General features: G+C 58.4%; 1 protein-coding gene and 1 pseudogene across 4 annotated transcripts; both read left to right on the top strand.

The window, feature by feature from the left end:
- The first annotated feature begins 788 nt into the window (after window positions 1-788).
- On the top strand, window positions 789-5,673 carry LOC133095755 (laminin subunit beta-2-like; annotated as a pseudogene).
- Window positions 5,674-13,565: 7,892 nt separating this feature from the next.
- Window positions 13,566-27,689, top strand: LAMB2 (laminin subunit beta 2). 4 transcript variants are annotated; one of them, XM_061196788.1, is made up of 33 exons: window positions 13,566-13,588; window positions 16,225-16,310; window positions 16,428-16,600; window positions 16,692-16,827; window positions 16,909-16,982; window positions 17,388-17,576; window positions 17,667-17,730; window positions 17,965-18,167; window positions 18,257-18,377; window positions 18,715-18,903; window positions 19,106-19,285; window positions 19,407-19,519; window positions 19,785-19,864; window positions 19,954-20,086; window positions 20,282-20,440; window positions 20,518-20,645; window positions 22,387-22,519; window positions 22,666-22,858; window positions 22,936-23,079; window positions 23,308-23,557; window positions 23,641-23,804; window positions 23,885-24,109; window positions 24,196-24,413; window positions 24,517-24,613; window positions 24,704-25,076; window positions 25,176-25,360; window positions 25,434-25,675; window positions 25,755-26,103; window positions 26,434-26,641; window positions 26,719-26,860; window positions 26,944-27,120; window positions 27,212-27,371; window positions 27,442-27,689. In XM_061196788.1, the coding sequence occupies exons 2-33, from the start codon at window positions 16,226-16,228 to the stop codon at window positions 27,576-27,578; spliced, it is 5,424 nt and encodes a 1,807-aa protein (XP_061052771.1). In that variant the 5' UTR covers window positions 13,566-13,588; window position 16,225; the 3' UTR covers window positions 27,579-27,689. The 4 variants fall into 4 exon arrangements, with proteins under 4 accessions (XP_061052771.1, XP_061052769.1, XP_061052768.1 ...); XM_061196786.1 differs by lacking the exon at window positions 13,566-13,588 and adding an exon at window positions 16,032-16,131 and having other exon boundaries at window positions 23,326-23,557; XM_061196785.1 differs by lacking the exon at window positions 13,566-13,588 and adding an exon at window positions 16,032-16,131.
- The last annotated feature ends 108 nt before the right edge of the window (window positions 27,690-27,797 follow it).

Genomic DNA, 27,797 nt, shown 5'->3' with positions numbered 1-27,797 from the left:
CCAGTCTACTCTGGCTGAAACCTTGGCGCTTTGTGTGGGCTTGTCTGGGGTAGGGTGGGGCCTAAATCGGCTGAATTACTTCTGCCTATTCTTTCCTCTGCTTCTTTCAGGAGAGGGACTATCCTCGACTTCCCCAGTTGGTGGCAAGGGGTTGGGGCTTGAGTCAGGGGCCAGGGTGGCTCTGGGTTGTAGGGCCACAGAGTCCCCTCACTGACCAAGGAATTATCTTGGATGGGTGGAGTGCTGCGGTCTCTGAGCCTGGAGAGTTTCCACACTGCCTTTCAGTGCTTTCTGCCTGGGTTCCAAGTGCTCTATTCCCAGGTCCAGCCTCAGCATGTCTTCCAACAGTGGCCTGTATGTTCAGACATTATTGGTTCTTCCTGCTTTGGAGAGGGGACAGGGCCCTGAGCCCTGAACAAAACTAGCTCCCTGCCCATCTGCCAGTCCTTCACTATCTGCCCAGCCTGAAAGGCAGTGGCTGGGGCTGGCGGGGAGGGGGATACATTCCCCAGAGGCTCCTGGAGACGAACAGCCTTTCAGAGCTAGGGGTGGAAGCCTCATTTGAATGAGAATTGGATCCTTTCTGTCTCTGAGGGTTAGTCTGAACCCTGGCCGCACCAGCACCAGCTGCGTTGGATGGCGGACCTGTAGAGAAGCTCTGCTTCTTGGTGCCCCCCTCCCCACCTTTCTTCTGCATCTGGTGACTGCTATTAATATCCTTTCCCTGGGCACGGCCTCTCTTGGTTTCCCAGGCTCTGGGGACCCCCCCCCCTTCTCCCAGCTGCACCATGACTCCACAACCCTGCATGCTCCTTGCCTCTGGCAGCCTTGAGTTCATCTACCATGTGAGTATGGGGAAGGACCTGAGGGCCACACTCAGATCCTCAAGGGCAGCCCAGCTAGGGGCACACTCTGTATTCTCTCTCTCGGGCCTGATTCTAGCTCCAACTGCCCAGGACCCCCAGCCGGGCTAGCCCCTCCTTTCAGCTCTGCTGCTGCTGCCACCGATGGGTGAGAGGTGGTCTTTTTACCTGAGAGCCATCTGGAGGGGGAGAAAAAATCATCGGGCCTCCCTGTGGGATGGGGTGAGGTGGGGGGCGTACCCCTAGGATCTCTATACTCAGACCCTGCCCCTCCCAGTCCAGGCTCCCAGAACAACTGCCCGGGAGGTGCCAGACAAACTTCCTCCACCCGGCTGCTCAGGCGGCAGCTGCTACCCACCTACCAGCAACCTGATTATTGGCTGTGGCCAGAGCCTTCGAACCTCATCCACCTGTGGCCTCCATGGCCCTGAACTCTACTGCATTGTCAGTAACCTACAGGTAGGGAGGAGGGTACGGGCTCTGGAGATGGTATCTTGGATTTTCTTGGGCAGGTTCAGCACCTGTGGGAGTTCAGGTCATTGACGAGAGCCAGAGGGAGAGGCCTGTGCTGTGAAATTTTGGAGGGGGTTGTGGCCAACCAAGCACCTCCTGACTAGTCAGTCTCATTGGGCACTCCTCCAGGATGCTGAGAATTGCTTCTTTTGTGACTCTCGGGACTGGAAAAGCCATGGCATTGAGAATGTGATCTCCCAGAGTGGTCCTGGCGGCAAAAAGACCTGGTGGCAAGCAGAGCGTGGTGAGGGTCCTTGTGTGCCCATGTGTGCAGGGCTGGGATCAGGGTCAAGGCCTGGCCACTGACCAGCCCTTGTGGTTACAGGTGTTGAGAATGTCACCAGCTGGACCTAGAAGATGCCTTTTACTTTACCCACCTCATCATGACTTTCAGGGTGACCCAGTGCCCGAGACTGAAAGCTTATTCTCTGCCTCCTGACCTGATGGCCACCGGTGATGTTTGCCCCTGGTGACCCAAGGACCCCCTCCTGTCCCCAGACATTCTGGCTCTGCTCCTTGAGCGCTCAGTGGACCATAGCCACTTCTGGCACATGTACCGCTACTTTGCCCACAACTGCTTAGGCCTCTTTCTTGGGATTCCTCTTGCCCCTGGCCACAGAGTCAGTGACCTCATCTGTGAGCAGCGTTACTCAAGACATCGAGCCTTCCACTGAGGGAGAGGTCAGGCCCAGAGGAAGGGGGGTTGGGCCCTGGGATGAAGCCAGAGGCTCAGGCTTGCTTCTTAGGTAATTTCAAAGTTCTGGATCCAGCCATTCTGGTGGAGAACCCAAATAATACCAAGGTTCAGGGTAATTATCCCCACAGCCAGTCCTGTACTCCTTTGTTGGGAAAACCAGATACTCACTGGTGGGAGGTGAGGTCCTGTCTGGGTATGCACACCCGTGGGGCAGGTTAGCGGGCAAGCCAGCCCAGTCCCCCAAGGATTGTTTCCCAGCTCTGCTGCATTATGGTCCCTGTTACGGCTCCCCATTCCTGTCCCATGTTCCCCATACCTGTGCCCAGTGCATAGGGACTGGCATGGGTAGCAGTTTTCATCTCTGTCCCTTATCTCTGCCCCATCACTGAACTCCTTTGTGAGGCCCCATTGTGGTCCTCATCACTGCTGGCCATGCCAGCCCAATCTTTGTCCCCACCTCTGCTCCTATCACACTGTACCTCATAACTCTTCCCTTTGTGAGCCACCGTCACTGTTCCCCATCACGGTCCCCTGTCTGCCCTCCCCACTTTGATTCCTCACCCTGGCCCTAACTGGTACCCTGCGTTCCTGAAGCTGCCTCCAGGTGGCGCCAGGACGTCTCTGGGTGTGACCTCTTCCTTGTAAAACAGAAGTCTTGTTAAAGGACAAGAGAGACATAATCATAACCCAGCAGGGCAGCCCAGAGCCAGGCCAGGAGAGTACCAGAGCAGGAGGACAAACCCCAAAGTAGCTTTTTCTCTACATTCTACGTTCTCCACCCACCTTGACTTCGATTATTACCAACTACTTACCCTGAGCACGCGCGCACACACACGCACACACACACCCCGCCCTACTAGGGCCTAGAGCAGCTGTTGTATGTTCCTCTGATCAAGAGAAAGGGGAGCTCTGGCAAAGAGATACAGGAGGTGGTCTCGGCTTGGTAGCTGACTTAAGCTGTAAGGAGCAAGAGGAGCCATGGACGCATCTTTCCATCCATGTGTACATTTAACAAGTGCCCATGGAGCCCCACTGTGTGCCAGGCATCTTCTGGGCCTTGCTCAGTGGGGAGCAGATAGACAAGTTATCTGTCTTGGAGCTGACATAAAAATGAGAAAGGCAGTCAATAAATAAACATACCTTATGTGGTTTGGCTGGATGATAAGCTGATTTCTAATGACGGGCTGGGGACTGGAATCCTTTACTACCTTGGGGAAGCAGGTTTCTAATATCTAGAGATACCAGAAAGGGGTGTCCAGGAAGCAGTGGGATGTGCAGGTCTCAGCTCAGGAGTGATATCGGGTCTGGAACAGTGCAGAGGTGGGATAATCACCATTAGGCTGTGGTCATCCTAAAATGGTATAATCAGGGGAGCAGGGATGGGGGAGTCCTACAGCATGGGTGCTGGAGGAGGTGGCTGCAATGATGTAGAGAGGGGAGAGACCACCCCCCCCCCAATTCCTTCTCTATCTCAGCCATAGAGGGGTAACAACCAGTGTACCTGAGGGCTCTCGATCTGTCTCCAGAGCTCCTGCGTGTGACTAACCTCCGTGTGAACTTCAAACTGCACACACTGGGTGACAGGCCCCAGGGGGGCCTCAAGGGACACCCCTTCTACTACTATGCCCTCTGAGCTTGTGGTCCAAGGCAGCTGCCTGTGCCATGGCCATGCCTCTGAGTGCAGGCCTGCACCCAGGGTCCCACACAACGTGGAAGGCATGGTGAGTACCGTAGGAGTGGCATCCTGTGGCTGGTGGGAGGGCAAGCTGGGGGACCGGGGCAGACTCGTCTTGCCATCCTCCCTGCCAGGTGCATGGCCTTTGTGTCTGCTGCCACCACAGAGCTGGTACCCACTGAGCATTGCCAGGACCTGCACCAGGACCACCCATGGCAGGCAGCAGAGCCTGGGCACCCCCATGCCTGCCAGGCCAGCCCACTCCATAGCCACCTTCCTTGTTCTGCTCCAGAATGTGAGTGTCATGGGCATGCCTGCAGTTGTCACTTTGACATGGCCCTGTATCTCGCATCTGGCAACGTGAGTGGAGGTGTGTGTGATGCATGTCAACACAACACAGCTGGGTGCCACTGTGAGCTCTACCAGCCCTTCTTCCACCGAGATCCCAGGGAGGCTCCCTGCTCCCTTCACTCCTGCAAACGTGAGCCCTCCAACCCCCAATCCTAATTCTGACCCTGTTCCTTCAGTTTCAATGGTGACCTCTGACCTGACTCTGTCCGCACTTCTGACCCCTGATCTAGCCTGTGACTACAACCCTTTGGGTGCCCTGGAAGGGGGTTTGTGTGATGCCCACACAGATGAAACCTCGGGCCTCCTCTCTGGGCAGTATCGCTGCAAAGTTCACGTGTGGGGCCAGCGCTGTGACTCCTCTGGCCTGGTCACTATGGCCTGAGCCTCTCGCAGTCAAAGGGCTGCCAGTGTGAGTGACCCTCAGAGTGGACCCCCACCCCCATGTCCTCCTTGCTCTGCCCCCAATTACTACCCTAATAATGCATGCGCCTACCTACCCCTGCAGCAGTCTCATTAGCACCCTGACAGCCCTGTGCCTTAGCCTGCAGATGCGATCCCCGGAGCTGCGTCCCTGGCACTCATGCCTGTGATCTCTCCAGTGGTGCCTGTCACTGCAAACGCTTTGTCTCTGGATGGGACTGCAGCCGTTGTCTGGTGAGGCTTGACTCACCTTCTGATTTGACCTTGATTTTGGGTGCTGAGCTTCTAGAAGCTGACAAGTACAAGGTTGTAATCTGTGACTGTAGATTAAGCCTTGTTGGTGGGTTGGTGCCACTTCCTGACCTGGTCACTAGAGTCAGCGCCACCTTGGCTAGCTGAACCAGCACATGCCCTCAGGTGGGAGCTTTGGGAACAAAAGAAAGAAAAACATTTAAAGGAGTTACAACAGTATTATGCACTGAATTTAAAGGTGTTTCACAGCAAAAGTGTTTGAAGGGACACTCAGTGTATCCCCTTCTTGCCTCTCCTTGAACATTACAAATCCTTTGTTTAACTTTTATTTTACCCCTGGCTGTGACCTCATCTTCTTACCTCTTACCTCACCTCCATGAAGCCGTGCAGGAGTACACCAGGGTCTCCTCTCCACTTCTCAGCCAGAGGCAGAAGAGCATTCCAGCCCTGGGCTCACCCTCGCTTCTTCCTGCAACGAGCAGTCCCAGCATATGGCCTTCCAGGCTCCTGACCCTCTTCTCCTTGCCCAGGTCTTCCTTTCCTTCCTCCACCCACCTACTCTCTCTTATAGCCCAACTTCTGGGGTCTGAGTAGTGACTCTAGGCTGTCGGCCCTGTGACTGTGACTTTGGGGGGTGCCTACAGCAACAGGTACAAGGCAAGGACTGGGGGTCCAGGTCAAGGGACAAGAATTGGGAGTTGACTCTGTCCCGTCCCCACTCCTATGCTGGCTCAGGTGTTCTGCAGGGGAGGGCCTCTGCCTCTGCCTCTGCTGGCCCCACCTCCGTGGCCGCCACTGCTGTGAACGCCGGTCTGGGTACTTCTGTGCTGCCCTCGACCAGGCCACTGCTGAAGCTGAGCTTGGTCTGGGCCTCCAGCCTGCTGACCCCCAGCTGCCTGTGAGTGTCCAGGAAGGGCAGGGGCAGGAGGAAATCAAGGCTCACACCTTGGTGCTCAGGGGAGGGAGAGAGTGTCCAGAGAGAGCTAGTTGGAAGAAGAGGCCAGACAGGGTTAGGAAGGTGAGGCAGGTCCAAGTGAGGCAGCATCAGCATGGTCAGAAGTTTGGTGTCTTGGATGGAGTCCATATTCCCAGGACAGGGAATTCCCTGGCAGTCCTGTGGTTAGGACTCCCAGCTCTCACTGCCTCGGGCGAGGGTTTGATCCCTGCTCGGGGAAGTAGGATCCCACAAGCTGCACGGCACGGACAAAAAAAAATCCTCACCCAGGACAGTGTGGGAGGACACTGACACCTGACTTGCCCCCAGGGAGCCCCCGAGCCTGCTCCTCCCCACTGTACACAAGCCGCAGGGGCCTCCCCTGGTTGGCTCAGGCCCCGACTTCAGAGACAGCGTGTCCCTCGGTGTGCCCTCCACCCTGCCAGGTGAGCCTGTTACAAATACCAGCTGCCCAAGGTGAGGAGTGTGAGGAACAGGGTTGGGTCACAGGCCGCTAGGTCTTAGTAGGGATGGGCCCAAGCCCCCGGGCTATGAGTCCCTGGGGTCTTAGAGGAATGGGAACCTAAATCCTGAGGGTCCTAGGTCCTGGAGTGGTCTGGACCTGGGAGTCAGTGTCGCACATCCAGACCCCAAAGGAGCCCCTGCCCCTGCATCAGGGAGCTGGCTGTACACTGTGGACTGGCTCAGACTTTGCATGTGTGGTTGATGGGGCTGGCCTCTCTCTTCTGGCACCCATAGTGCCTCCTGCCCTGGAGTGTGACATTGTCCTACACTATGAGACCCAGGTCAGTAGCATGGGTGCCAGGCAGGTGGATGGGTGGTGCCGGGTGGTGGGTAGGGGCAGCTCTATGACCGCTGACCCCTAACCCTAGGCACCTGAAGAGTGGCAGGCATTAGTCAGGGTCCGTGCTCAATCCCAGCCCAGCAGTACCCGCTGTGCCCATCTGCTGCCCTCAGAGCAGCTGTTCCAGGTGGCCTTGACCCAGGTACACAGGTAGGCTAGACCCCATGACCCCCAAAATACCAAGACCCTATTATGTAGCCAACACATTCAAAGCAATACCCAAACAAAGCAGAAACCTCCCAATATGGAATACCGTCATGTCATAGAACAATCAAAACAGGGACCTAATTTAAAACAGGGCGGGGTTTAAGAAGTTGGTCTTTTTCCATTGGTCGTATGATGAAATGTTGGACCCCATATCTGCACAGTGGAAATGGGGCATTCCTGGGACCACATGATCATGACCTCCTTACCCCACCCTGACTCCTCTCCCCCGTCCCTGCAGAGCTGTGTTTCTATCCAGACTTTTCTGCTTTGAACCTGGAACACGCTACTCCATGACCCTGCGGCTATGGCGGACCAAGGGGGTGCAGAGACCTGGGCAGGGGGCACCATCCTTCTGGATTCGGTGAGATCCTAGGGATTCCACCCCACATCTGGGTGGAGACACAAATTAGCAGGACAATATGGATGCAGTGGGCTCAGGGGACAGGGGCTTGTGGAGACCTAGAGTTGCACCAAGAGGATTGAGACAGGTGGAGAGTGTAGGGAGGGGGAATCAGGCAGCGAAAAGCACATGCCAAGGATAGAAGGTGAGACTGGCAGGTGCCAGACCTCACAGGAACTTGTGGGCCAGGCGAAGGGCTTATCCTGGGGAAATGGGGAGCCCTGGAAGGGATTTGAGCAGGGAAGAGACATGGGGAGGATGGATTGTTAGGGGGAAGATACTTCAATGATTCTGAGTGAGAGGTGGCATTGCCTGGACTAGATCAGGGCTATTGGAGAGGAAGGAGAAACAGAATCAAAAGAGAAACAGGAAAGGGGCGGGAAGGGGCTGTGAGGGCCAACGTACAGAAGTTCCATTGTAGGTGTTAGTGAGTGGGGCTGGGTTCACTACCCCCTGCCCTCCACCCTCTACCTTCCTACTAGGTTGTGCTCCTGCCACAGGTGAAAGGGTTGCCTGGACTGAGATCTGTGGATCCTGGGGCCACGGGGCACTTGCAGGCGCTCCACAAGGTGGGCTGCATGGAGGCAGCGAGGATGAGCCTTTCCAGCACTGTGCCTGAGGCCTGTGCCCACCTTGCCTGCAGCACCTCTGCCCTGTTCCAGGGGGGTGGCCTTGGTGAGTGTGTGGCCCTGGCTTGAGGGGGCTGAAGGATAGGGGTTGCAGGAGCACCACGAGGTTCATCTGATCTTACCCGTTCTCCTGGCATCATGTGAGTGCCACCCCCAGGGTTCACTGAGCACCGAGTGTGCCCTGCTGGGTGGGCAGTGCCGCTGCCACCCTAACATCGTTGGTCGTACCTGTGACCACTGCAGACCTGGAACATATGGCTTCCGGCCCACTGGCTGCCGTGGTGAGCCTTCAGGGCCAGTGGGTGTGGTGTCTGGGACCAGCCATCTCCTTTCTCTAGGGCTTGATTACCCTGTCATTTCCCACAGAGTGCCGCTGCCACACCATGGGTGCCACCAATGCCATTTGTAACCCTGTGAAAGGGCAGTGCCTTGCTGGTCGCTGCTGGGACCGCTGCCTCTATGGCTGGTGGGGCTTCCCACACTGCCAACCCTGTGCCTGCAATGGAGCTGCTGAGTTGTGCCATCCACTCAAAGGAGTCTGCCAGGACTGCCACGGGGCCACAATGGGCCAGCACTGTGAGAGGTGAGGCTGCCACTGGAAGGGTTGGGGAGGGATCATGATGAGTGGGCTAGGCCCCATTCCATGTGCTACTGCCCCCAGGTGCTTGGATGGCTACTACGGAGACCCCACCCTGGGCTCAGGCCAGCAGTGCCGGCCCTGCCTCTGTCCTGGGCACCCTGGCTCAGGCATCTATCATGGGACTTCCGGCCATGTGGACGGCACCAGTGGACGTGTCCTGTGTCTCTGTGCACCTGGCTATGCAGGTGAGGCATGGTTAGCAGCGACAAACCCATGGCCCTGCTCACTTGTTCACAATCCCATCAGGTCCACGAGGCAAATCTTTGCCAGTGTCACCTGTGTGTTTGAGCTGCAGGGTGCGCTCCTCTCCTCAAGAAGTTCCCATTCCTGAGGAATTATAGTCATGGAACTTGTAAGCCAAGAAGTTGGGTCATAATATAGCTATTGTGTCCTCTGCCCTCCTGGCCAGACCTCAGACCTTTTGGCTGCTTAAGTGGGACCCAGAGGCCCCAAAGGTACAGGAAGACTACTGAGACAACCCACACATACCCCAATCCACTCCAGGCCCCCGCTGCAACCGCTGCTCCTTGGGCTACTTTGGGCACCCTTGGCCAGGAGATGACCCCAGAAGGAGTCCGTGCCAGCCCTGCCAGTGCAACAACAATATTGATCCCGTGATCCAGCCGCCTGTGACCCCCACAGTGGACACTGCCAACGCTGTCTGCACCACAGCCATGGCCCTGGCTGTGCCCACTGCGAGCCTGGCTTCCAAGGCAGTGCCCTGCACCAAGGGGGCTGCCGGCATGAGTGTGTGAGTGGGATGGGTGAGGGTATCCCAAGGTGGGGGGTGCGTTCTCTTTCCTCAGACCCCGTCAAGCCCTTCCTCTCCCCGGGCTGTGGCTGTGACCGCTGGGGCACCATACCTGCGTGGTGCCTGTCTGGGGCTGAAGCCTGCTTCTGCAACCAGGTCAGCGGGCAGTGCCCCTGCTGCCCCCACACGCTGGGGCGGGACTATAGCCACTGTGCCCCCCTCTTCTGGAACCTGGGGGGGGCCCGAGGCTGTGAGCCCTGCAACCGCCGTGCCCAACACACTTTGCAGCCAGTGTATCACCCGGTGAGTAAGCCCTTGTCGCACATAGCATGTGGCAGTGGCCAGGTGTGAGTGAATGTGTGTGCCTGTGGTGTGATTTATGGCTGGTGTGAGTGTGAGTGTTAATGTGACTACCAGCAGCGGTGTGTGTGGCTGCAAGCAGCTGTGTGTGCTCTTGTGCAACATTAGCTATGAGCAGACATGAGACCACATGGGCCCGACCCCGCGTGCCACCATGTGTTGGCGTGTAGGTGAAGCACTGTGAGTTGGTCATGGCAAGCAGAACGAGTGTGGCACGGGTGGGGCCGGGTGCGGCTGAGAAGGAGGCAGAGGAGACATGGGCGGAGGGGGAGGATTGGGAGATGCAGGCAGAGATGGATGGCCGCGGGAAGTGAGCGTTTCCAGGAGGAGAGACGTCAGGGACTGAATGAGATGAGGTCTGAAGTGTGTTCTCGAGTCCTTGGTGAGGAGAGGGTGGGAGTCGGGGGGTGAGGGTGTGGAAACAGTGGGGTGCTCCACTCAGGACACAGAGGAGCAGGTCAGGAGTTGAGAACCCAGAGGGCCGGTCTGTGGGAGGCGAGGCTGGCAATGTGGGGACAAGGTGGGGGCCGGCCAAGGGGGTCAGACCAGAGGAAGCAGGAGGGGAGAAGCCCTCAGCCAAGCACAGGTACGAGTGCTGCCTGGGCAGGAACAGGGCTGAGAGGAGGCACAGCGTGCTGCCTCTGAGCTCTCCTTTCCTTCTCCCTCCCCCAGAGGAGGCTCTTTGTTTCTGCGGACTGGCCACACACTCCTCCTTCAGGTCACGGGTCAGTGCCCCTGCCAGGCAGGATTTGGGGGCCGCACGTGCTCCTGGTATCAGGATGGATACTGGGGTGACCCAGAGCGGGAGTGCAGAGGTGAGCAGGGCATTCACACAATCCACCACCAGGGGTGAGGCTGTCCTGACGGGATCCTCCCTGTGGGGTGGCGGGGGAGCCACCAGGTTGTCCTGAGCGAGAGCACGTGTTTATTGCTGTTTTCTCCAAAACTTAACGAAATACTCGTGAAAACAGCTGTAGGGAAAGAGTGTTGGCAAGGCCAGGTCGGGTAGGCCTGCGGAGCAGACACATTGGGTAGTTCTTTCCTGACCCCGCCTGCCAGTCTTGACCCTAACTGACCCCTGCCTGGGCTGTAGAGCACCTGGAGCCCTGTGCCGTTTTCCTGCCCAAAGGCTGCCATGCAGTATGGCCTCTCTGGCTGGGATAGATGCCAGTACCCATGACCGTTCTCTTTTTTTAAAAAAATATTTATTTATTTATTTTGGCCGTGCTGAGTCTTAGCTGCGGCACGTGGGATCTTTTTAGTTGTGGCGTGCGGGATCTTAGTTGTGGCATGCATGCGAGATCTAGTTCCCCAACCAGGGATCGAATCCGGGCTCCCTGCATTGGGAGCGCGGAGTCTTACCCACTGGACCACCAGGGAAGTTCCCCCATGACTGCTCTGAGCAGTGGCTTAGGTGAGGCTCTCATATTCACACAGGGTCATTCTCCTCCTCAGGCTTCTTGGCGGCAAGGTTAGGGTGAGTGCTGCTTGCTCCCTACCCTGACTCTCTCTCTCCCCCACAGCCTGTGCCTGTGACCCCCAGGGCTCCATCTCGCCCAGCTGTGACCCACACACAGGCACCTGCTGCTGCAGAGAGGGCATCTCAGGGCTGAGGTGCCAGGCATGTGCCCGTGGCTCCAGAGGTGGCTTCCCACACTGCACGTCCTGCCCTCCCTGTTTCACCTCCTGGGACCAACGCCTGGCTCTGCTCCAGCTGCAGCTGGACTCTGTGGCCCACGAGGTGGCCGCCTTACGCCAGGGGATGCCTGGCTGGGGTGCTGGGGGCACCTGCAGGCCTGGAGGGGGTACTCCAGCAGGCCCAGACACTCCTGCAATCTCCTTCCCCCGCTGTGGGGCCCCTACGACAACCTACGGAATGGATAGCTGGACTCAGGCAAGGGGTCTGGGGTCAGTAGGAAGGAGGTCTCCAGCTAGCCTCCCAGGGTCAGGGATTCAGAGGGTCTTGGGTTGGCCTGTCTGAGTCCTGGGTCTGGGAGTGAGATGAGTTTTCTTGAGTGAGGAATCAGGGAGGAAAGGGCATCTCTGGCCAGACTGATACTCCATCCTCCCACAGGCCGGAAACAACCACATTGGCCCAGACACTGTGGGCCAAAGGACAGGTTGTAGCAGAAAGAGAGCCATGGGTTAGGGGGCAGTGTGAACATCTGGAAGAATTATCCCGGGAGCTAGACTGTGTCAAGGGCTCGGCCTGGCTCAAGAAGGTCACGGGAGCCCAAGGTGAGGCCAAGTAGGCAGGTAGGTGGGCCACAGGTGACGGTGGGGTCTAGGCTGGGGCAGGAGGAAGGGACCAGGTGCCTTTGCTTACATATCTGGGGGACCCAGGAGTCTGATTGACCCTGCCAATGGAGCCCTGAGCCAACCCTGTGTCTATCGTTCCTATCCCCTGCAGGTGCTGAGGCCCAGGCCTCCTCAGCTGCCCTGCTTTCTCAAGAGGCCATGCTTACAGCCCAGGTTGTGGCCACAGTTGGAGGACAAGACAGCATCCTGGGACAGGCCCAGGAGGCCTGGTGGTGGACAGAGAAGCTGCTGTGGGGGATGGGCCGGCCCAGAGGGACAGCTGTGTGGCAGCTGAAACTGAAGGGGCTGGTCCACAGGGCCCAGAGGCTGCACCCTCAGCTTCTGCAGCTCCTAGTCAAAGCTGGAGTGGTAGGTGGAGATATGGGTCACTGTGGGAGGCTTTGCCAAGGCGAGGACTCTCTCCTAGGGGTAAACTGGGTATAGGGCAATGGGAGAGCTGGGACATGCATTCCTCACTGGATCCCTTAGGAATGTAGGGGTCGGGGACCTCGGTTGGTCTATGTTCCTGTGCCCTGTGGTGTTCCCTCTTGTGCTGGAACTCTGCCTACCTCCCAGTGGGCTCTGGTTACCTCCCATAACTCCTCCTATAGCCTGGACATGGCGGTCACAGCCTTGGAGCAGTGTCAGCGACTGGTACAGAGCCATGGGGGCTGTGGAGGAAAGCATGGTGGGAGTCACAGGGTACCATGGCTTGGCCATGGTGTTGCAAGAGACATATTCCACATCTGACCCACCCCTACCGGCAACAGCAAATCCAGGCCACTGCAAGCTCCACGGGAATCCAGGCCTGGGAGATGTGGCGTCATGCAGGGGGGTCTGGGGTGTGGCCACCATGGCTCACATGCAAGCAACTGTGCAACCCATCCAGCATTTCCTCTTGGGTACATGTCTGCTTGTTGTGTGTCTGTTCACAGCTGAGGTCAGGGGCAGGGGCAGGTGGGCATCCAGGACACTGCTATGATACTCCTTCTAGAATGAGGAATACTCATCAGGGCTGACCAGGGGTCAGGTGGGAGCGCTAGTGTGCTCGTAAATGTTTTACAAGTGGGGCCTGGGGGTCAGGAGGAACTGATTTGTAGTGTTTGTCAATTTCTATGGCGTCAGTAATCCCCACCGTGACTGATTTCAGTCTACCTGTCATTTAACAACTGATTCACAGAATTCCTGAAAATTTAACAATTGGCTCTTGGAAGCCTCTAGCACACCGTGTAGTCATGTCAGAGGCAGGGTCAGTGAGAGATTAGGGTCAAAGTTCGTTGGGTCAGGGATCAGAGTTCACATCCAGGATCCCTACCTCCATCCCCACAGATGCTGTGAGTGCGGAGCTGGTGGCATGCCATGCGCTGGCGGTGCCCCTCCCCCAAGGTGGGGCAGCGGGCATTGCCCTCCTGCTGGATCAGATCCAGGGTGCCCTCCCTGTGCCAGATGCCGTAGGCCAGGAGCTGCCCAAAGCTGAAGGTGTTCTCCATCAGGCACAGCAGACCAGGTGAAGGGCCAGGAGGCTGGAGGTAGAGGTCAGAGGTTGGGGAGGAAAGGAATGCTGGACTGACTGATCATCTGTGTCCTTCAGGGAGGGTACAGCCAGGGCCCTGGACCAAGCGCTGGATGTTTAGGGAGTGCTGGCTGAGGCGGGAACTCGTGCAAGGGCTGCAGAGCAAGGGTTGCAGGTGGTGAAACAGAGACTTCGACGTCTGGAGGCCAGTGTACAGGAGGTGATACCCCACCCATACCCCTCAGCTCCCTCACACCTCTTGCTCTGAGGCTGCTGTGATCCCCATTCTTTCCCTGAGATCCTTGACCAATTGAGATACCACGGTGCTAAATACCCTGACCATGTAATGCTCTACCCTGCTGTGACCTCTCTGTGATTCCCCAATCTTTGCCTCAGGTGGCAGGCCGCCTGGCCTGGGTGGCACTGGCAGTGGATGTGACCCTGGTCCTGGGGCATCTGTCCAGTGCAGCTGTGGCTCTCAGGACCTGTTTGGCCCTGAGTCAGCGGCAGGCCCAGGAGGCATAAGAGTGAGCAGCACATGCCTTGGGTGTGGCTGGGAGCCTGGGCAAGGTGAGATGGGAAAAGTGGACATTAGGGTCTCAGGGACACCTCTGGAATAGTGTGAAATGGGGTTTAGGCTGGGACTGGGCTATGCTGGGCTGAGGCAGGGTCTCAGTTCTAAAACCCCCTGCCCCCCAACCCAGGAACTTTGGGTAGCAATGTGTTTGGGACTGTAGAGTATACGTGGGGTGGGGTTTCAGATCTAGTCCTGCTCTAGGAATTGCAGGTGGCCCAGTTAGGTGTGGTGGAGTTGCAGGAGGGCACGCATAGCCTGGTGGCCACGGTGCAAGATGCAGAAGAGCAGGTACAGTGGGCATGAGCTGAGGCCCAAGAGTTTCTAAAGCTGGCACAGAACAGCTGGAGCTGCCTAGAGGGTACGTGGCTGGGCCATGGTGGGGTGGGTATGGGGGGTGCTCAGGGTCAGAAGGGAGGGTCAGAGTTATAGGGATGGTGTGGGAGGGTCAGGGCAGGGTGCAGGTCAGGTCCAGATTCACATAGGGGTCAGGTCCAGATTCATATAGGGCTCAGGCTGGGGTCAAAGTCCAGAACAGGAGGTCAAATGTTAATTAGGGTTAGAGCTTATTTAGGGCTGGGGTCAGAGTCAGGGTCAGAGATTAGGACCAGAAGTCAGAGCCTGGCTCAGATGACCCTGATCCCCAGGGTTGGAGCGCCACCTGGCTCAGAATGCGCAGGCACTGGGCAAGAAAGTGACCACCCTGTGGGCCCTGGAGCAGCAGGCAGCAGAGCTGCTTGATCACATGCAGCTGTGAGCCATTGTGTACACCACCTGCTGACTGCTGTCTGTGGATGCCAGTAAGAGGGACTCTGGGACTACCTGGGTGACTCAGAGTGACCCCAGAGTGACCCAGGAATCTCCTGACCTTGAGAGACCAGAGGCACCACTGAGTGCCTGTTGATCCTGAATGACCTCTATGTGACACCATGTTGTTTTCCAGTGGCCCTCTGACCTTGAGAAACCGGGAGGCGGCGGGTGTCGGGGGGAGGGCGTCAAGTAAAACTCCCTGAGACCATCAAGTGCCCCTGAGATCCTGATAGATCCTTATCTCTGAATGAGCTCAAATTCTGAGCCCCCTCTAGTATCCCTGAGTCCCTCAGATCGACTACATGACCCCCCAGGTGTCTGGAGACCCCTACTCCACATAACTGGTGCAACTCCCAGCAACCCTTAAAGTCCAGCAGATTGACTGCCCCCCTGCCCAGACTCTCCCTGTGAAGCCTAATGATTCCCCTGAAGAACCCCAGCTTTCTCCCCTGGGCCTACACCTCTGGGGTACTCTCCACCTGACCCCAGACAGTGGACGCAGCTGTGGCAGCTCAAAGTCACCCCGACAGGGCCCTAACAGACCCCCAGAATCCATGGTCCCTACCGCAGTCCCAGGGGCCTGGGTGGGGCATGGGCTCTGGGCAGCACGCATTCCAAGCCCGGGCTCAGGCGCTCTCGGTGGGCCAGAAGGCCCGGAGTGGATGAAGAGCCATAAGATCTGGATTTGGTCGGTACTGCTCTGGTCTGTTGTCGGTGACCAGCACTCATTTTCATAGTGGGAAACTGAGCTCTTCTCATGCCTACTTGTTGTAGCGACTGGGGGAAGCGGAGACCCTGGGCAGGAGATGGCCTTTCTCCATCTCCCCCCCTACCCCATGTTGTCCTGTCCTTCCGGCCAGGCTGTCCATCCCACATCCCTGAATAGGGGAGCTTGACACCCTGAGTGCACCCTTCCACCTCCCCACTGATGCTGGAGCCCTGGGACTGAAAAGCCTAATTGATGGTGACTTCCACAGCACCAACGACACTGGGGACAAAGGCTAGTTTCCATGGGCCACTTGAGGTCTCAAAGATCAGACTCCTCTCCTTTGCTTATGCCATAGCCCCTGCTTGGTGCGTCCCCTAACTATAGTGGCCTAAGGGCCCAAAACCCTGTGTTCCCCTGGCTCTGTGCAGACCTGGGCATGGGGGCACAATAAAGATTTGCAGGTGAGCCAGCCTGTGTCTAGTTTCTAGAGTGAGGGTCGTTTCCAGAGAGGTGGGGGTTTCTGCACGATGTTGTGCTCCTGCCCGAGATCCGCTCCGTGCTTTGCTTCCTGCCATACTTCCCAACTTTGCTCAAAGTCGCTGGACTCCGAGCTAGTGGAGGGACCGCTGGACAGAGGACCGAGTGGGGAATCGGCCAACGACCCACACAGGCAGAGTCAATACGGGACCCCAAGGGAGGGGATAGATGGGCATGGGCCCCAGACCTCTCATCCCCTCCTCATCCTGATTCCTCTCCTCTTCAGGATGGAGCGGGCCGCAGGGGAACAAGGGAGGGACCTGCGGGGACAGCCTGGGCCCTGGCAGCTTCTACTGGGCCTGCTGCTGAGCGGTGAGAGGGCCTGGTGAAGGCCTGGGGGTTGCGGGATGTGATGGTGGGTCCTGGGGTAGCTGGCTCTGGGGCTACGGGGTGGGAGCGCAGCAGAACCAGCTGACGCCCTGTTCCCAGTGCTGGCCACCGCCCTGGCCCAGGCCCTGGCCCTGGATGTGCCAGGCTGTTCGCGGGGAAGCTGCTACCCCGCCACAGGGGACCTGCTGGTGGGCCGTGCTGACAGACTGACCGCCTCATCCACCTGTGGCTTGCACGGGCCCCAGCCCTACTGCATCGTCAGTCACCTGCAGGTGTGGTTGGAGTTGAGGTGGGGGGCTGAGTCAGGGTGGTGCCGGCACTGGCTGAGGCACTAACGCTGATCCTGACCCTGACCTGACCCAGGACGAGAAGAAATGCTTCTTGTGTGACTCCCGGCGCCCCTTCTCTGCTAGAGACAACCCAAACAGCCATCGCATCCAGAATGTAGTTACCAGCTTCGCACCACAGCGCCGGGCAGCCTGGTGGCAGTCAGAGAATGGTGAGGCTGTGGGTGAGGTATGGGTGAGCAGGGCTGTCTACCAAGTAGCCTCAAGTCCCTGACCTCCGACTCCTGCCCCAGGTGTCCCCGTGGTCACCATCCAGCTGGACTTGGAGGCTGAGTTCCATTTCACGCACCTCATTATGACCTTCAAGGTGCCCGTGTGTCTGGGAGCCTGCTTGAAGCACCCTGCTTGGCTCCCCATTGCCCCTGAACAGAGTCCCAGCTCTTCAGCCCAGCCTCCCTGTGCTCATATGCTGTGCCCTGGCTGGATGGGAGGCTCTTTCACCTCCCACACCTTCTGTTGCCTCCCCCCTCCAGGCCTTTGTACACGCTGCCTCAATCCCAGGCTGGGTCAGGCGCTGCCTCCCTGGGCCCCGTGACCGCTGAGTCTCCCCACTAGAGGTGGCTTCCCTTCCTGATCCTTGCTTGGCTTCCCCTGGTCACCTCCACCTGTCTGTGAGCTGCTTGAGGGCAGGCCCCAGCTGGGCAGGGCTCTTGATGGGCCTGGGCTGGACTTGGGTCCTAGTGCCCACTGATCAGCCATGCTCCCCACCCAGACGTTTCGCCCTGCTGCCATGCTGGTGGAGCGCTCAGCAGACTTTGGACGCACCTGGCACGTGTACAGATATTTCTCCTATGACTGTGGGGCTGACTTCCCAGGAGTCCCACTGGCCCCACCACGGCACTGGGATGACGTAGTCTGTGAGTCACGCTATTCAGAGATTGAGCCATCCACTGAAGGCGAGGTGAGGGCTGGGATCTGGGCTTGGGGCAGAAAGGGGGCACGACGGGCATAAGGCAGGTCCAGTGTCTCTAATGACTCTATGCCCTTCCAGGTCATCTATCGTGTGCTGGACCCTGCAATCCCTATTCCAGACCCCTATAGCCCATGGATCCAGAGTGAGTGTTCCATTCTTTGAGGCTGGCGCAGTCCCAGCGTCCGGCTGGTGACTATCTGGGGCCTCAGTAGCTATTCTGGGTGCTTCCTAGGGCAGGTGCCAAGTCCAGTTTAGCTCATACAGCTGTAGACAGGAGGTCTCCCAAGGTGACCTTGGCAGCTTCAGCTCCTGGGTGGGCATGGGGCAGCAAGAGCCTGCCTGGACAGCTGGCCCCCAACCCCTTTCCCCCACTTAGATTTGCTAAAGATCACCAACCTACGGGTGAACCTGACACGGCTACACACGCTCGGGGACAACCTGCTTGACCCACGGCGGGAGATCCGCGAGAAGTACTATTATGCCCTGTACGAGCTGGTTGTGCGTGGCAACTGCTTCTGCTATGGACACGCCTCACAGTGTGCACCCGCCCCAGGGGCACCAGCCCATGCTGAGGGCATGGTGAGGGTCTTCAGCTGGCTGGAGTAGGGCTGGTGGCAGGGGCAGGCATGGCTGGACAGTGCTGACCACTTGCCTACCCACCCTGCTAGGTTCATGGGGCCTGCATCTGCAAACACAACACTCGTGGCTTCAACTGTGAGCAGTGTCAGGATTTCTATCATGATCTGCCCTGGCATCCGGCTGAGGACGGCCACAGTCATGCCTGCAGGAGTGAGTGAGACCCCGGCCCTCATAGCCCCAGGACTCTGTGGCCTGGCTGTGCCCTGGGCAGAACCTAGAGCTGGTTGGTTAAGCCCCTAACACCTAGGCTGTGCCTGAAGGGTATCCTGGTCTTGATGCCCCTGGGGACTCCCTCAACCCTCTGCCACAGTCTGCTCTGGTTAGGGGCCCAGTATGATGCTGAAGCCTTAAAGTCCCTGAACCCCCACCCACAAATTCTGGCCTGTGGCAGGGACCTAAGGTGGCACTGGGGGCCCCTAAGCCCCTTACCCTCAGGACATGGTCCCTCAAGTGGCCTTTGCCCTGCTCTTCCCTCCCCTCTCCCAAGAGTGTGAGTGCCACGGGCATACCTACAGCTGCCACTTCGACATGGCCATATACCTGGCATCTGGCAACGTGAGTGGAGGTGTGTGTGATGGGTGTCAGCACAACACAGCTGGGCGCCAGTGTGAGCTCTGCCGACCCTTCTTCTACCGTGACCCAACCAAGGACCTGCGAGACCCAGCCGTGTGCCGCTGTAAGGCTGGAATTGGACATGGGAGAGGGAAGGCTGATCCTGGGGTATGAGCTGAAGTGCCAGACTGCTGTCCAGGTGGCAGAGATTTGGGGTGGGGGGATGGAGGGTGGAGCCAGACTGGGAATCTAGGGTGGGGGCTTGAGAGATGACTGGTGCTGGGCTAGTTGGCATAGGGTAACCCTGCACTTCTTTGTGCTCTCAGCCTGTGACTGTGACCCCATGGGTTCCCAAGACGGTGGTCGCTGTGATCCCCATGATGATCCTGCACTGGGGCTGGTCTCGGGCCAGTGTCGCTGCAAAGAACATGTGCTGGGCTCTCGCTGCCAGCAGTGCCGTGATGGCTTCTTTGGGCTCAGTGCCAGTGACCCTCTAGGCTGCCAGCGTATGTGCTTCCTGTCCTAACTCCTGTGCTGACCTTAACCCTTGACCTCTTACTCTGGACCCAACTGGACACGAGCACTGCCCCAGCTCCCCAAAGTGCTGATGGGTCTCCTTCTCCGCAGAATGTCAGTGTGATACACGGGGCACAGTGCCAGGGGGCACCCCTTGTGACCGCAACAGTGGAGCCTGTTTCTGCAAGCGTCTAGTGACTGGACGTGGCTGCAACCGCTGCCTGGTGCGACTGGAGGGGCTGGAGTTCTGCACTTATCCTCAGAGGATAAGGCTGGGAGTGGTGTCCCTGCCCCACTGGGTGGGCGCTGAGGGCTTTGGGTCTGATCCTGGTTGAGAGGCCTCAGGTCTGGGAGGCCAAGGGTGGGAGCCAGTGGTCGGGGGGCCATGCTTTCCCCAAGGGGTGGTAGAGGCTGAGAGCCATCATTGGATTCCCTGTTGGGCAGAGAGGGGGGTCTATTTCTGGCCCTCAGCAACCTCTTCTCCCCCAGCCTGGCCACTGGGGCCTGAGCCACGACCTACTTGGCTGCCGTCCATGTGCCTGCGATGTCGGTGGTGCCCTGGATCCCCAGTGAGTACTGTATAAGGGGCCCTGGGAGGGGTGGGAAAAGATCCTGGGCGGGAAAGGGGATCCTTCTTGAGTAACCATGTGTTCCCCAGGTGCAACGAGGCCACAGGTCAGTGCCGCTGCCGCCAGAACATGGTGGGGCGACGCTGTGAGCAGGTGCAGCCTGGTTACTTCCGGCCCTTCCTTGACCACCTAACTTGGGAGGCTGAGGAAGCCCAGGGGCAGGTAGGGGGGCACTGTTGAAGGACAGGGCATGGGTGGTACTATGGCTGGAGAGGCAGGGTTATGGGTGGTGCCTGGTGTAGGGAGGGTGTCCGCCTCGGGTAGGGCCTCAACAGAGAGCTGGGGTTTGGGGACAGGCTGTGGCAAAAGAGGCAGTGCCTTGCCTGAGCCCGCACCCCCAGCTGCATTGCTTCCCAGGTACCTGATGTGGTGGCGCGCCTGGTGACCCCTGGGGGGATTCCATCTTGGACTGGCCCAGGCTTTGTTAGGCTGCAGGAAGGCCAGGCACTGGAGTTCCTGGTGGCCTCTGTACCAAGAGCCATGGACTATGACCTGCTACTGCGCTTGGAGCCCCAGGTCAGACCTTGTGACACCTAACCCAGAGCTGACCCTCTGGGTGTGGGAGCATCTCCTCCATCACCCCATTCCCCCAGGTACCTGAGCAATGGGCAGAGATGGAACTGACTGTGCAGCGCCCAGGGCCTGTATCTGCCCACAGCCCATGTGGGCACGTGCTGCCCAAGGATGACCACATCCCAGGGACTCTGCGACCAGGCACCAGGTGAGGACACTAATGGTAGCACCTACAACTGTGGGGGGTTGTGGGTCAGCCCTAAGCTCCCTGCAGGGCACTTGGAAGACCCCCCTGCTCATTCATCTGTTCCTTCCTTCAAGTGCCTCCTCCTCCTGCGTACTGTTTGCCAGCTGCTGCTGGGCATGGCACTGGTCAGAGGAAGGAAGTAGACAGAACAAGACCTGCTCCTTCAGGGGTCTAAGTTCCAGAGGCCAAGGCAGGAAATAAGGGGAGCCCATTGATTGTCAGGATAGGTAGTGCCCTTGGGGGGAAGGGAGGGTGTCAGAGTACTCTGAGTGGGGATGTAACTGGTCTAAGGCTTTATTATATTTTGGGTAGTATTTGTTTCATGTATCTTTTTTCATCACTTTCTTCTTAACTTTTTATCATGTAAAAATAAAAATACATAGAAGCAGAGAATAGCATAATGAACCTGGCTGTACCCATAATAGACATTTTGCCAACTGTGACTTATGTTTAGCAAAGATTCCTCTAGTTTCTGAGAGGAGAATAGACCTAAAGGGCCAAGGTGGAAGCTGGGAGATCTGCTGGCAGCTGTTGAGTTAGCTGAGTGACAGTGGGCTGGACACAGGTGTAGCAGTTGAGGTGGCGAGAAAAGGAAGTTTCCAGAGGGTTCCAGTGGAGGAGCTGATGGCTTAGGAAAGGGAGAAAAAGTGGAAAGGTGACTCTAGGGTTTTGGGCTTGGGCATCTGGATGGCATGTGCTCTTCGCTGAGATGGCGACATAGGAAGGAGCAGTTCTGAGATGCTTAGACATGGGGGACAAGGCCAGTGGGTGGTTGGATTTCTGTGTCTGGAATTACTGGAGGGCTCAGGTTGGAGATGTAAGTTTGGGACTTGTCCCTAAAGAGGTGGATCTAGATTAAATGACCAGAGAAAGGAAGGAGGAGCAGAACCAAGCTTTGGGGTACTCTAGTGTTAGAGCCCAGTAGAGAGGCAGTAGCTGGGGGATGGGGAGAAATCAGGAGTCTGGACAAGGTCCCAGAAGCCAAGAGAAGAGCGTCTCAGGAAGGAAGGCGCACTGACCTCACTGCATGCTGCTGGACGCTGGAGCAGATAAGAATAGAGGAGTGGCCGCTGGGTTTGGCTAAATGGAGGTCACTGGTGACCTTGGAACAGGCTGACTCTATGGCATGCTGGCGGGGGCAAAAGCTCCCCTGGAGTGGGAGGCTAGAGAGTGGAGGCAGTGACTACAGTTAAATTTTAGGGGTTTGTTGGTCAGGAGAGCAAAGACAAAGCAGCAGCCAGGGAGAGACTCGAATCTTGAGCAAAGATTTTTTTCAGGGGGGATAAAAGAACCCTAGTATGGGTTTGCAGGCTGATGGGAATGACCTGGGGTGAGGGGAGGTGATGCAGTCTTGGTGAAGAGGAGCCGCGATTGGAGGCTGGAGGTCGAGGTTGGAGGAAGCGTAAAAAGGGCATTGAGGGAAAATTGGGAAGCATTTGTGCCAGGGAAATGCTCTGGGGTTGCAAGGCTGTATGGAGTGTTTTCAGCAGGACTGTCTGCACAGGTGATGATTCCAGTGAAGGCACATTTATGGGAATCTTCTGTAGAGATTCTCCATCAGGCTGTCCAGCTGTTTTTGGCCTGGCCCAGCCCTAGTATCTTTCTTGGCCAATGATTTGGTTGCTATGTGTCGGGTGGGGAGGCCCAAGATGATGGATACGGGAACCCTGGGTGACCCCATACCTGTCCTCGCCTACCTCAGGTACATGGTGTTTCCCAGACCTGTCTGCCTTGAGCCTGGCATCTCCTACAAGCTGCATCTCAAGCTGGTGCGAACAGGAGGAGGTGCCCAGCCTGAGGCCCCCTATTCTGGACCCAGCCTACTCATTGACTCGGTGAACAGTTCCCTCTTCCCACACCAACCAAGATGGCAGGGCCTGTGGGATGGGTCCTGTAGTGGTGGCAGTGCTAAGCTTAGTGTCCTGGCAGTTCCAACATGGTCCTGGGTCTGAACTTCATTCTTCCTTGCTCATCTCTTAAGCTGGTGCTACTGCCCCGTGTCCTGGTGCTGGAGATGTTTAGTGGGGGTGATGCAGCTTCTCTGGAGCGCCGTGCCACCTTTGAACACTACCGCTGCCACGAGGAGGGTCTGGTGCCCAGCAAGACCCTTCCCTCTGAGGCCTGCGCCCCCCTCCTCATCAGCCTGTCCACACTGGTCTACAACGGAGCCCTGCGTGAGTGTCTGTGGTTTGGCTGGTGGGGCGGAGGTGTGTGGGCTCAGCTTGACCTGCCCTGTCCCCTCTCCCCACAGCCTGTCAGTGTGACCCCCAGGGCTCACTGAGCTCTGAGTGCAACCCCCATGGCGGTCAGTGCCTGTGCAAATCTGCAGTGGTTGGGCGCCACTGTGACCTCTGTGCCCCTGGCTACTATGGCTTTGGCCCCACAGGCTGTCAAGGTATTCACCTGCCCCTTTGTCCCCCTGTTCTTCTCTCTACACATCACCCCCACCTCTGCCCCGCTGCCACTACTGTTCTCCCTCCTTCCTCTGGCTCTGCTTCTTCCTTCTTCCAACTCTGCTTTGGACCCCATACTCTCAGCCCTGGTCACTTGCAGTTCTCTTCCATTCCCTGACCTTCTACCGTGACCTCACCCAAACTCCCCTCAAACCCTCTCCCTGGCTCAGCCTCTGCCTTGCCCCCAGCCTGCCAGTGCAGCCCTGAGGGGGCACTCAGCGGCCTGTGTGAAGCAACCAATGGGCAATGCCCCTGCCGAACTGGTGCATTTGGGCTTCGCTGCGAGCACTGCCAGCGTGGCCAGTGGGGATTCCCTAACTGCCGGCCGTGTGTCTGCAACGGGCATGCAGACGAATGTGACCCTCACACAGGCGCTTGCCTGGGCTGCCGTGACCACACAGGGGGTGAGCACTGTGAAAGGTGAGCCTGAAGCAGCTATGAGTGAGCTGGTGGGTGGGCGGGCTGCTCAGGGATGACACAGCTCTTCCTCCTTCTCCCTGCAGGTGCATTGCTGGCTTCCACGGGGACCCACGGCTGCCATATGGGGGCCAGTGCCGGCCCTGTCCCTGCCCTGAAGGCCCCGGGAGCCGGCGGCACTTTGCTACTTCTTGCCATCGGGATGGGTACTCCCAGCAGATCGTGTGCCACTGCAGGGCAGGCTATACAGGTGAGTGGGTAAGGTGCAGGCGTGGGATCAGGGTGGGGCAGCTAGGCTGAGCACTCACGCCTTCCCCTGACCGTGGGCAGGGCTGCGGTGCGAAGCTTGTGCCCCTGGGCACTTTGGGGACCCATCAAGGCCAGGCGGCCAGTGCCAACCATGCGAATGCAGTGGTAACATTGACCCCATGGACCCTGATGCCTGTGACCCCCACTCGGGGCAATGCCTGCGCTGCTTACACCACACAGAGGGGCCGCACTGTGCCCACTGCAAGCCTGGCTTCCATGGGCAGGCTGCCCGACAGAGCTGTCACCGTGAGTGTGGGTATGGAGGGGATGGCTGAGGTGGGGCTCCCTGCTCCAGCTCCCCTTAACCAGTGTGCTCATCTTGGCTGGCGTAGGCTGCATCTGCAACCTGCTGGGCACAGATCCCCAGCAGTGCCCATCCACTGACCGGTGCAACTGTGACCCAAGCAGTGGGCAGTGCCCATGCCTCCCCAATGTCCAGGGCCCTAGCTGTGACCGCTGTGCCCCCAACTTCTGGAACCTTACCAGTGGCCATGGCTGCCAGCCCTGTGCCTGCCACCCAAGCCGAGCCAGAGGCCCCACCTGCAATGAGGTATGGGACCTTCCTGTGGATCCCTGGGGAGATGGGGCCAGCTGCCTGCCTCACGTCTTGAGGGTTCAGCCTCTGACTGACTTCTGCCCTGTTCCCACTCTAGTTCACAGGACAGTGCCACTGCCGTGCTGGCTTCGGTGGGCGAACCTGTTCTGAGTGCCAGGAGCTCCACTGGGGAGACCCTGGGTTGCAGTGCCGCAGTAAGGGGGCTTGTGGGGCCAGGGTGGATGGGGGACTTCCCAGGATGCCCCACTGGCGCCCTAACTCTGTGGTCTGCCCTTTTCCTGCAGCCTGTGATTGTGACCCTCGTGGGATAGACACACCTCAGTGTCACCGTTCCACAGGCCACTGCAGCTGCCGCCTGGGCATGTCTGGCGTGCGCTGTGACCAGTGTGCCCGTGGCTTCTCGGGTGTCTTTCCTGCCTGCCACCCCTGCCACGCGTGCTTCGGAGACTGGGACCGTGTGGTACAGGACCTGGCTGCTCGTACACAGCGCCTGGAGCAGTGGGCGCAGGAGCTGCAGCAGACGGGTGTGCTGGGTGCCTTTGAGAGCAGCTTCTGGCACATGCAGGAGAAGCTGGGCACTGTGCAGGGGATTGTGGGTGCCCGTAACGCCTCAGCTGCCTCCACTGCACAGCTCGTGGAGGCCACAGAGGAGTTGCGGTGCGGACGGGCCTGAGGATACACGGTGGGATGGGGCAGAGGCCCGATGCATTAGGGCTGAAGTCTCTATAAATAATATCTCCCCATCACCTCATGCAGGCGTGAAATTGGGGAGGCCACTGAGCACCTGACCCAGCTGGAAGCAGAGCTCACAGATGTGCAGGACAAGAATTTCAATGCCAACCATGCACTAAGCAGTCTAGAGCGAGACGGGCTTGCACTTAACCTCACACTGCGGCAGCTTGACCAGCATCTGGACCTGCTCAAGCATTCAAACTTCCTGGGTGAGTTGTTGGCCAACTAGGCGTGTGGATCAGGCTTGATCTTCAGCTGACTGCCTGCCTCTGCCCGACTTAGGTGCCTATGACAGCATCCGCCATGCCCACAGCCTGTCTGCAGAGGCAGAACGTCGTGCCAACATGTCAGCCCTAACAGTGCCCAGCCCTGTGAGCAACTCAGCAGGCACACGGCACCGGACAGAGGTGCTGATGGGTGCCCGGAGGAAGGACTTCAACCGCAAGCACGTGGCTAACCAGCAGGCACTGGGCGAGCTCTCTGCCCGTACCCGTGCCCTGAGCCTGACAGGCATAAATGAACTGGTGAGGCACAAGTGTCGGGTGGGACATATGGGTGTGGCTGTTCCTTCCCCCAGGCCCTGACTTGTTCTGTGCCTGGCAGGTGTGTGGGTCCCCGGGAGATGCACCCTGTGCTACGAGCCCTTGCGGGGGTGCCGGCTGTCGGGACGAGGATGGGCAGCCCCGTTGTGGGGGCCTCAGCTGCAGTGGGGCAGCAGCCATGGCGGATCTGGCGCTGGGTCGGGCCCGCCACACACAGGCAGAACTGCAGCGGGCATTGGCAGAAGGTGGTGGCATCCTCAGCCAGGTAGCCGAGACCCGTCGGCAGGCAGGCGAGGCACAGCAGCGGGCCCAGGCAGCCCTGGACAAGGCTAATGCTTCCAGGGGACAGGTGGAACAGGCCAACCAGGAACTGCGGGAACTTATCCAGAGTGTGAAGGACTTCCTCAGCCGTGAGCCTCCCTTGTGGCCCAGGCCATGTGGTGTTTCCCCCGTGTCTGTGTTCATACTTGGGTCAGGGCCTGCACTGTACCTGTGTTTGTGACCACAGATGGGCAAGGGCTCAGGGTGTCTGGACCCTGAGCCCGTGCCCATATGTAGTCCCCAAGTCCACGACCCTGAATCTATGTCCCATGTATAGTCCCTGTCATTGTGGTTACATCCTTATGCCTATTAGCAAATCCGTACCCCATGTGTGGTCCCTGAGTCCATACCCCAAGACTGTGTCCCCATGCCCGTGCTGGGGAATCTGTGTCCTTAAGCCCTTGCCTGTGTCCCCATAGAGGAGGGGGCTGATCCTGATAGCATTGAGATGGTGGCCACCCGGGTGCTAGAGCTCTCCATCCCAGCGTCACCTGAGCAGATCCGGCACTTGGCGGGCGAGATTGCAGAGCGGGTCCGGAGCCTGGCAGACGTGGACACGATCCTGGCGCGTACTGTGGGAGATGTGCATCGGGCAGAGCAGCTACTGAAGGATGCACAGCGGGCACGGTCTGACCCCAACCTTGGACCCCATCCTTGACACCTGGTTTTGATACTTGCAGGCCCTGATTCCCTCTCTTCTCCAGGAGCCGGGCTGAGGGTGAGAAACAGAAGGCAGAGACAGTACAGGCAGCGCTGGAGGAGGCCCAGCGGGCACAGGGTGCTGCTCAGGGTGCCATCCAGGGGGCAGTGGTTGACACACAGGACACAGAGCAGACCCTGCACCAGGTGTGGTCTCCCTGGGACATCAGTGGGGCAAGGTTATGAGCATGCTGCATAAACCTGTTTAACCCTAGGCCCACCCGTGGCAGGTGCAGGAGAGGATGGCAGGTACAGAGAAGGCATTGAGCTCTGCAGGTGAGCGGGCTCAGCAATTGGATGGTCTCCTGGAGGCTCTGAAATTGAAGCGAGCAGGGACTAGCCTGGCAGCCTCTAGTGCTGAAGAAACAGCTGGCAGTGCCCAGGGTCGTGCCCGGGAAGCTGAACAGGTGGGTTGAGGCAGAGCCAGTTGGAAGGGGTGGGGGTAGAGGCTGGGCCTCCACTGGGCCACCACCCTGCCCCGGACCTCTATATCCGCAGCTGCTGAAGGGCCCACTAGGTGACCAGTACCAGACAGTGAGGGCCCTGGCTGAGCGCAAGGCCCAGGGTGTGCTGGCTGCGCAGGCACGGGCAGAACAACTGCGGGATGAGGCTCGCGGCTTGTTGCAGGCTGCTCAAGACAAGCTGCAGCGGCTGCAAGGTGAGGATGGGACGCCAGAGATGTGGGACTCTGGGAGAAGGACCCTTCATCTGAGACCTGTCTCTCCTAGAGCTGGAAGGCACTTATGAGGAGAACGAGCGGGCGCTGGAGGGCAAAGCGGCTCAGCTGGACGGGCTGGAGGCCAGGATGCGCAGTGTGCTTCAAGCCATCAACTTGCAGGTCCAGATCTACAACACCTGCCAGTGACCCCTACCCGAGGCCTACCCCAGTCCCCAGCCTCGCCCCGCACGCATTACTGCCTGTGCATGGAACAGTCCCCAGCCTGGCAAGTCCCCCAATAAACCAGTGTGAATGCCCCCTGTGTGGTCTCGACTCTGATTTGGGGAGGGCGGAGTCTCTGGGCGGAACCTAGAACCTGCCACCAGCAGGGCCCCACCGAGGCTAAGGCACCGTAGCCCCGCCTCC

The sequence above is a fragment of the Eubalaena glacialis genome, chromosome 7, assembly GCF_028564815.1.
Source record: "Eubalaena glacialis isolate mEubGla1 chromosome 7, mEubGla1.1.hap2.+ XY, whole genome shotgun sequence".
Lineage (NCBI taxonomy): Eukaryota > Metazoa > Chordata > Mammalia > Artiodactyla > Balaenidae > Eubalaena > Eubalaena glacialis.
Note: the sequence above shows the minus strand (reverse complement) of the source record. Positions and strands in the feature narration are given on the sequence as shown.

Coding starts and splice junctions, on each gene's coding strand:
- LAMB2 (XM_061196788.1), top strand. CDS start 16,226: ATGGAGCGGGCCGCAGGGGAACAAGGGAGGGACCTGCGGGGACAGCCT. Junction 18,378..18,714: donor CCACAGTCATGCCTGCAGGA/GTGAGTGAGACC, acceptor CCCTCTCCCAAG/AGTGTGAGTGCCACGGGCAT. Junction 24,614..24,703: donor CCCTGGGTTGCAGTGCCGCA/GTAAGGGGGCTT, acceptor CTTTTCCTGCAG/CCTGTGATTGTGACCCTCGT.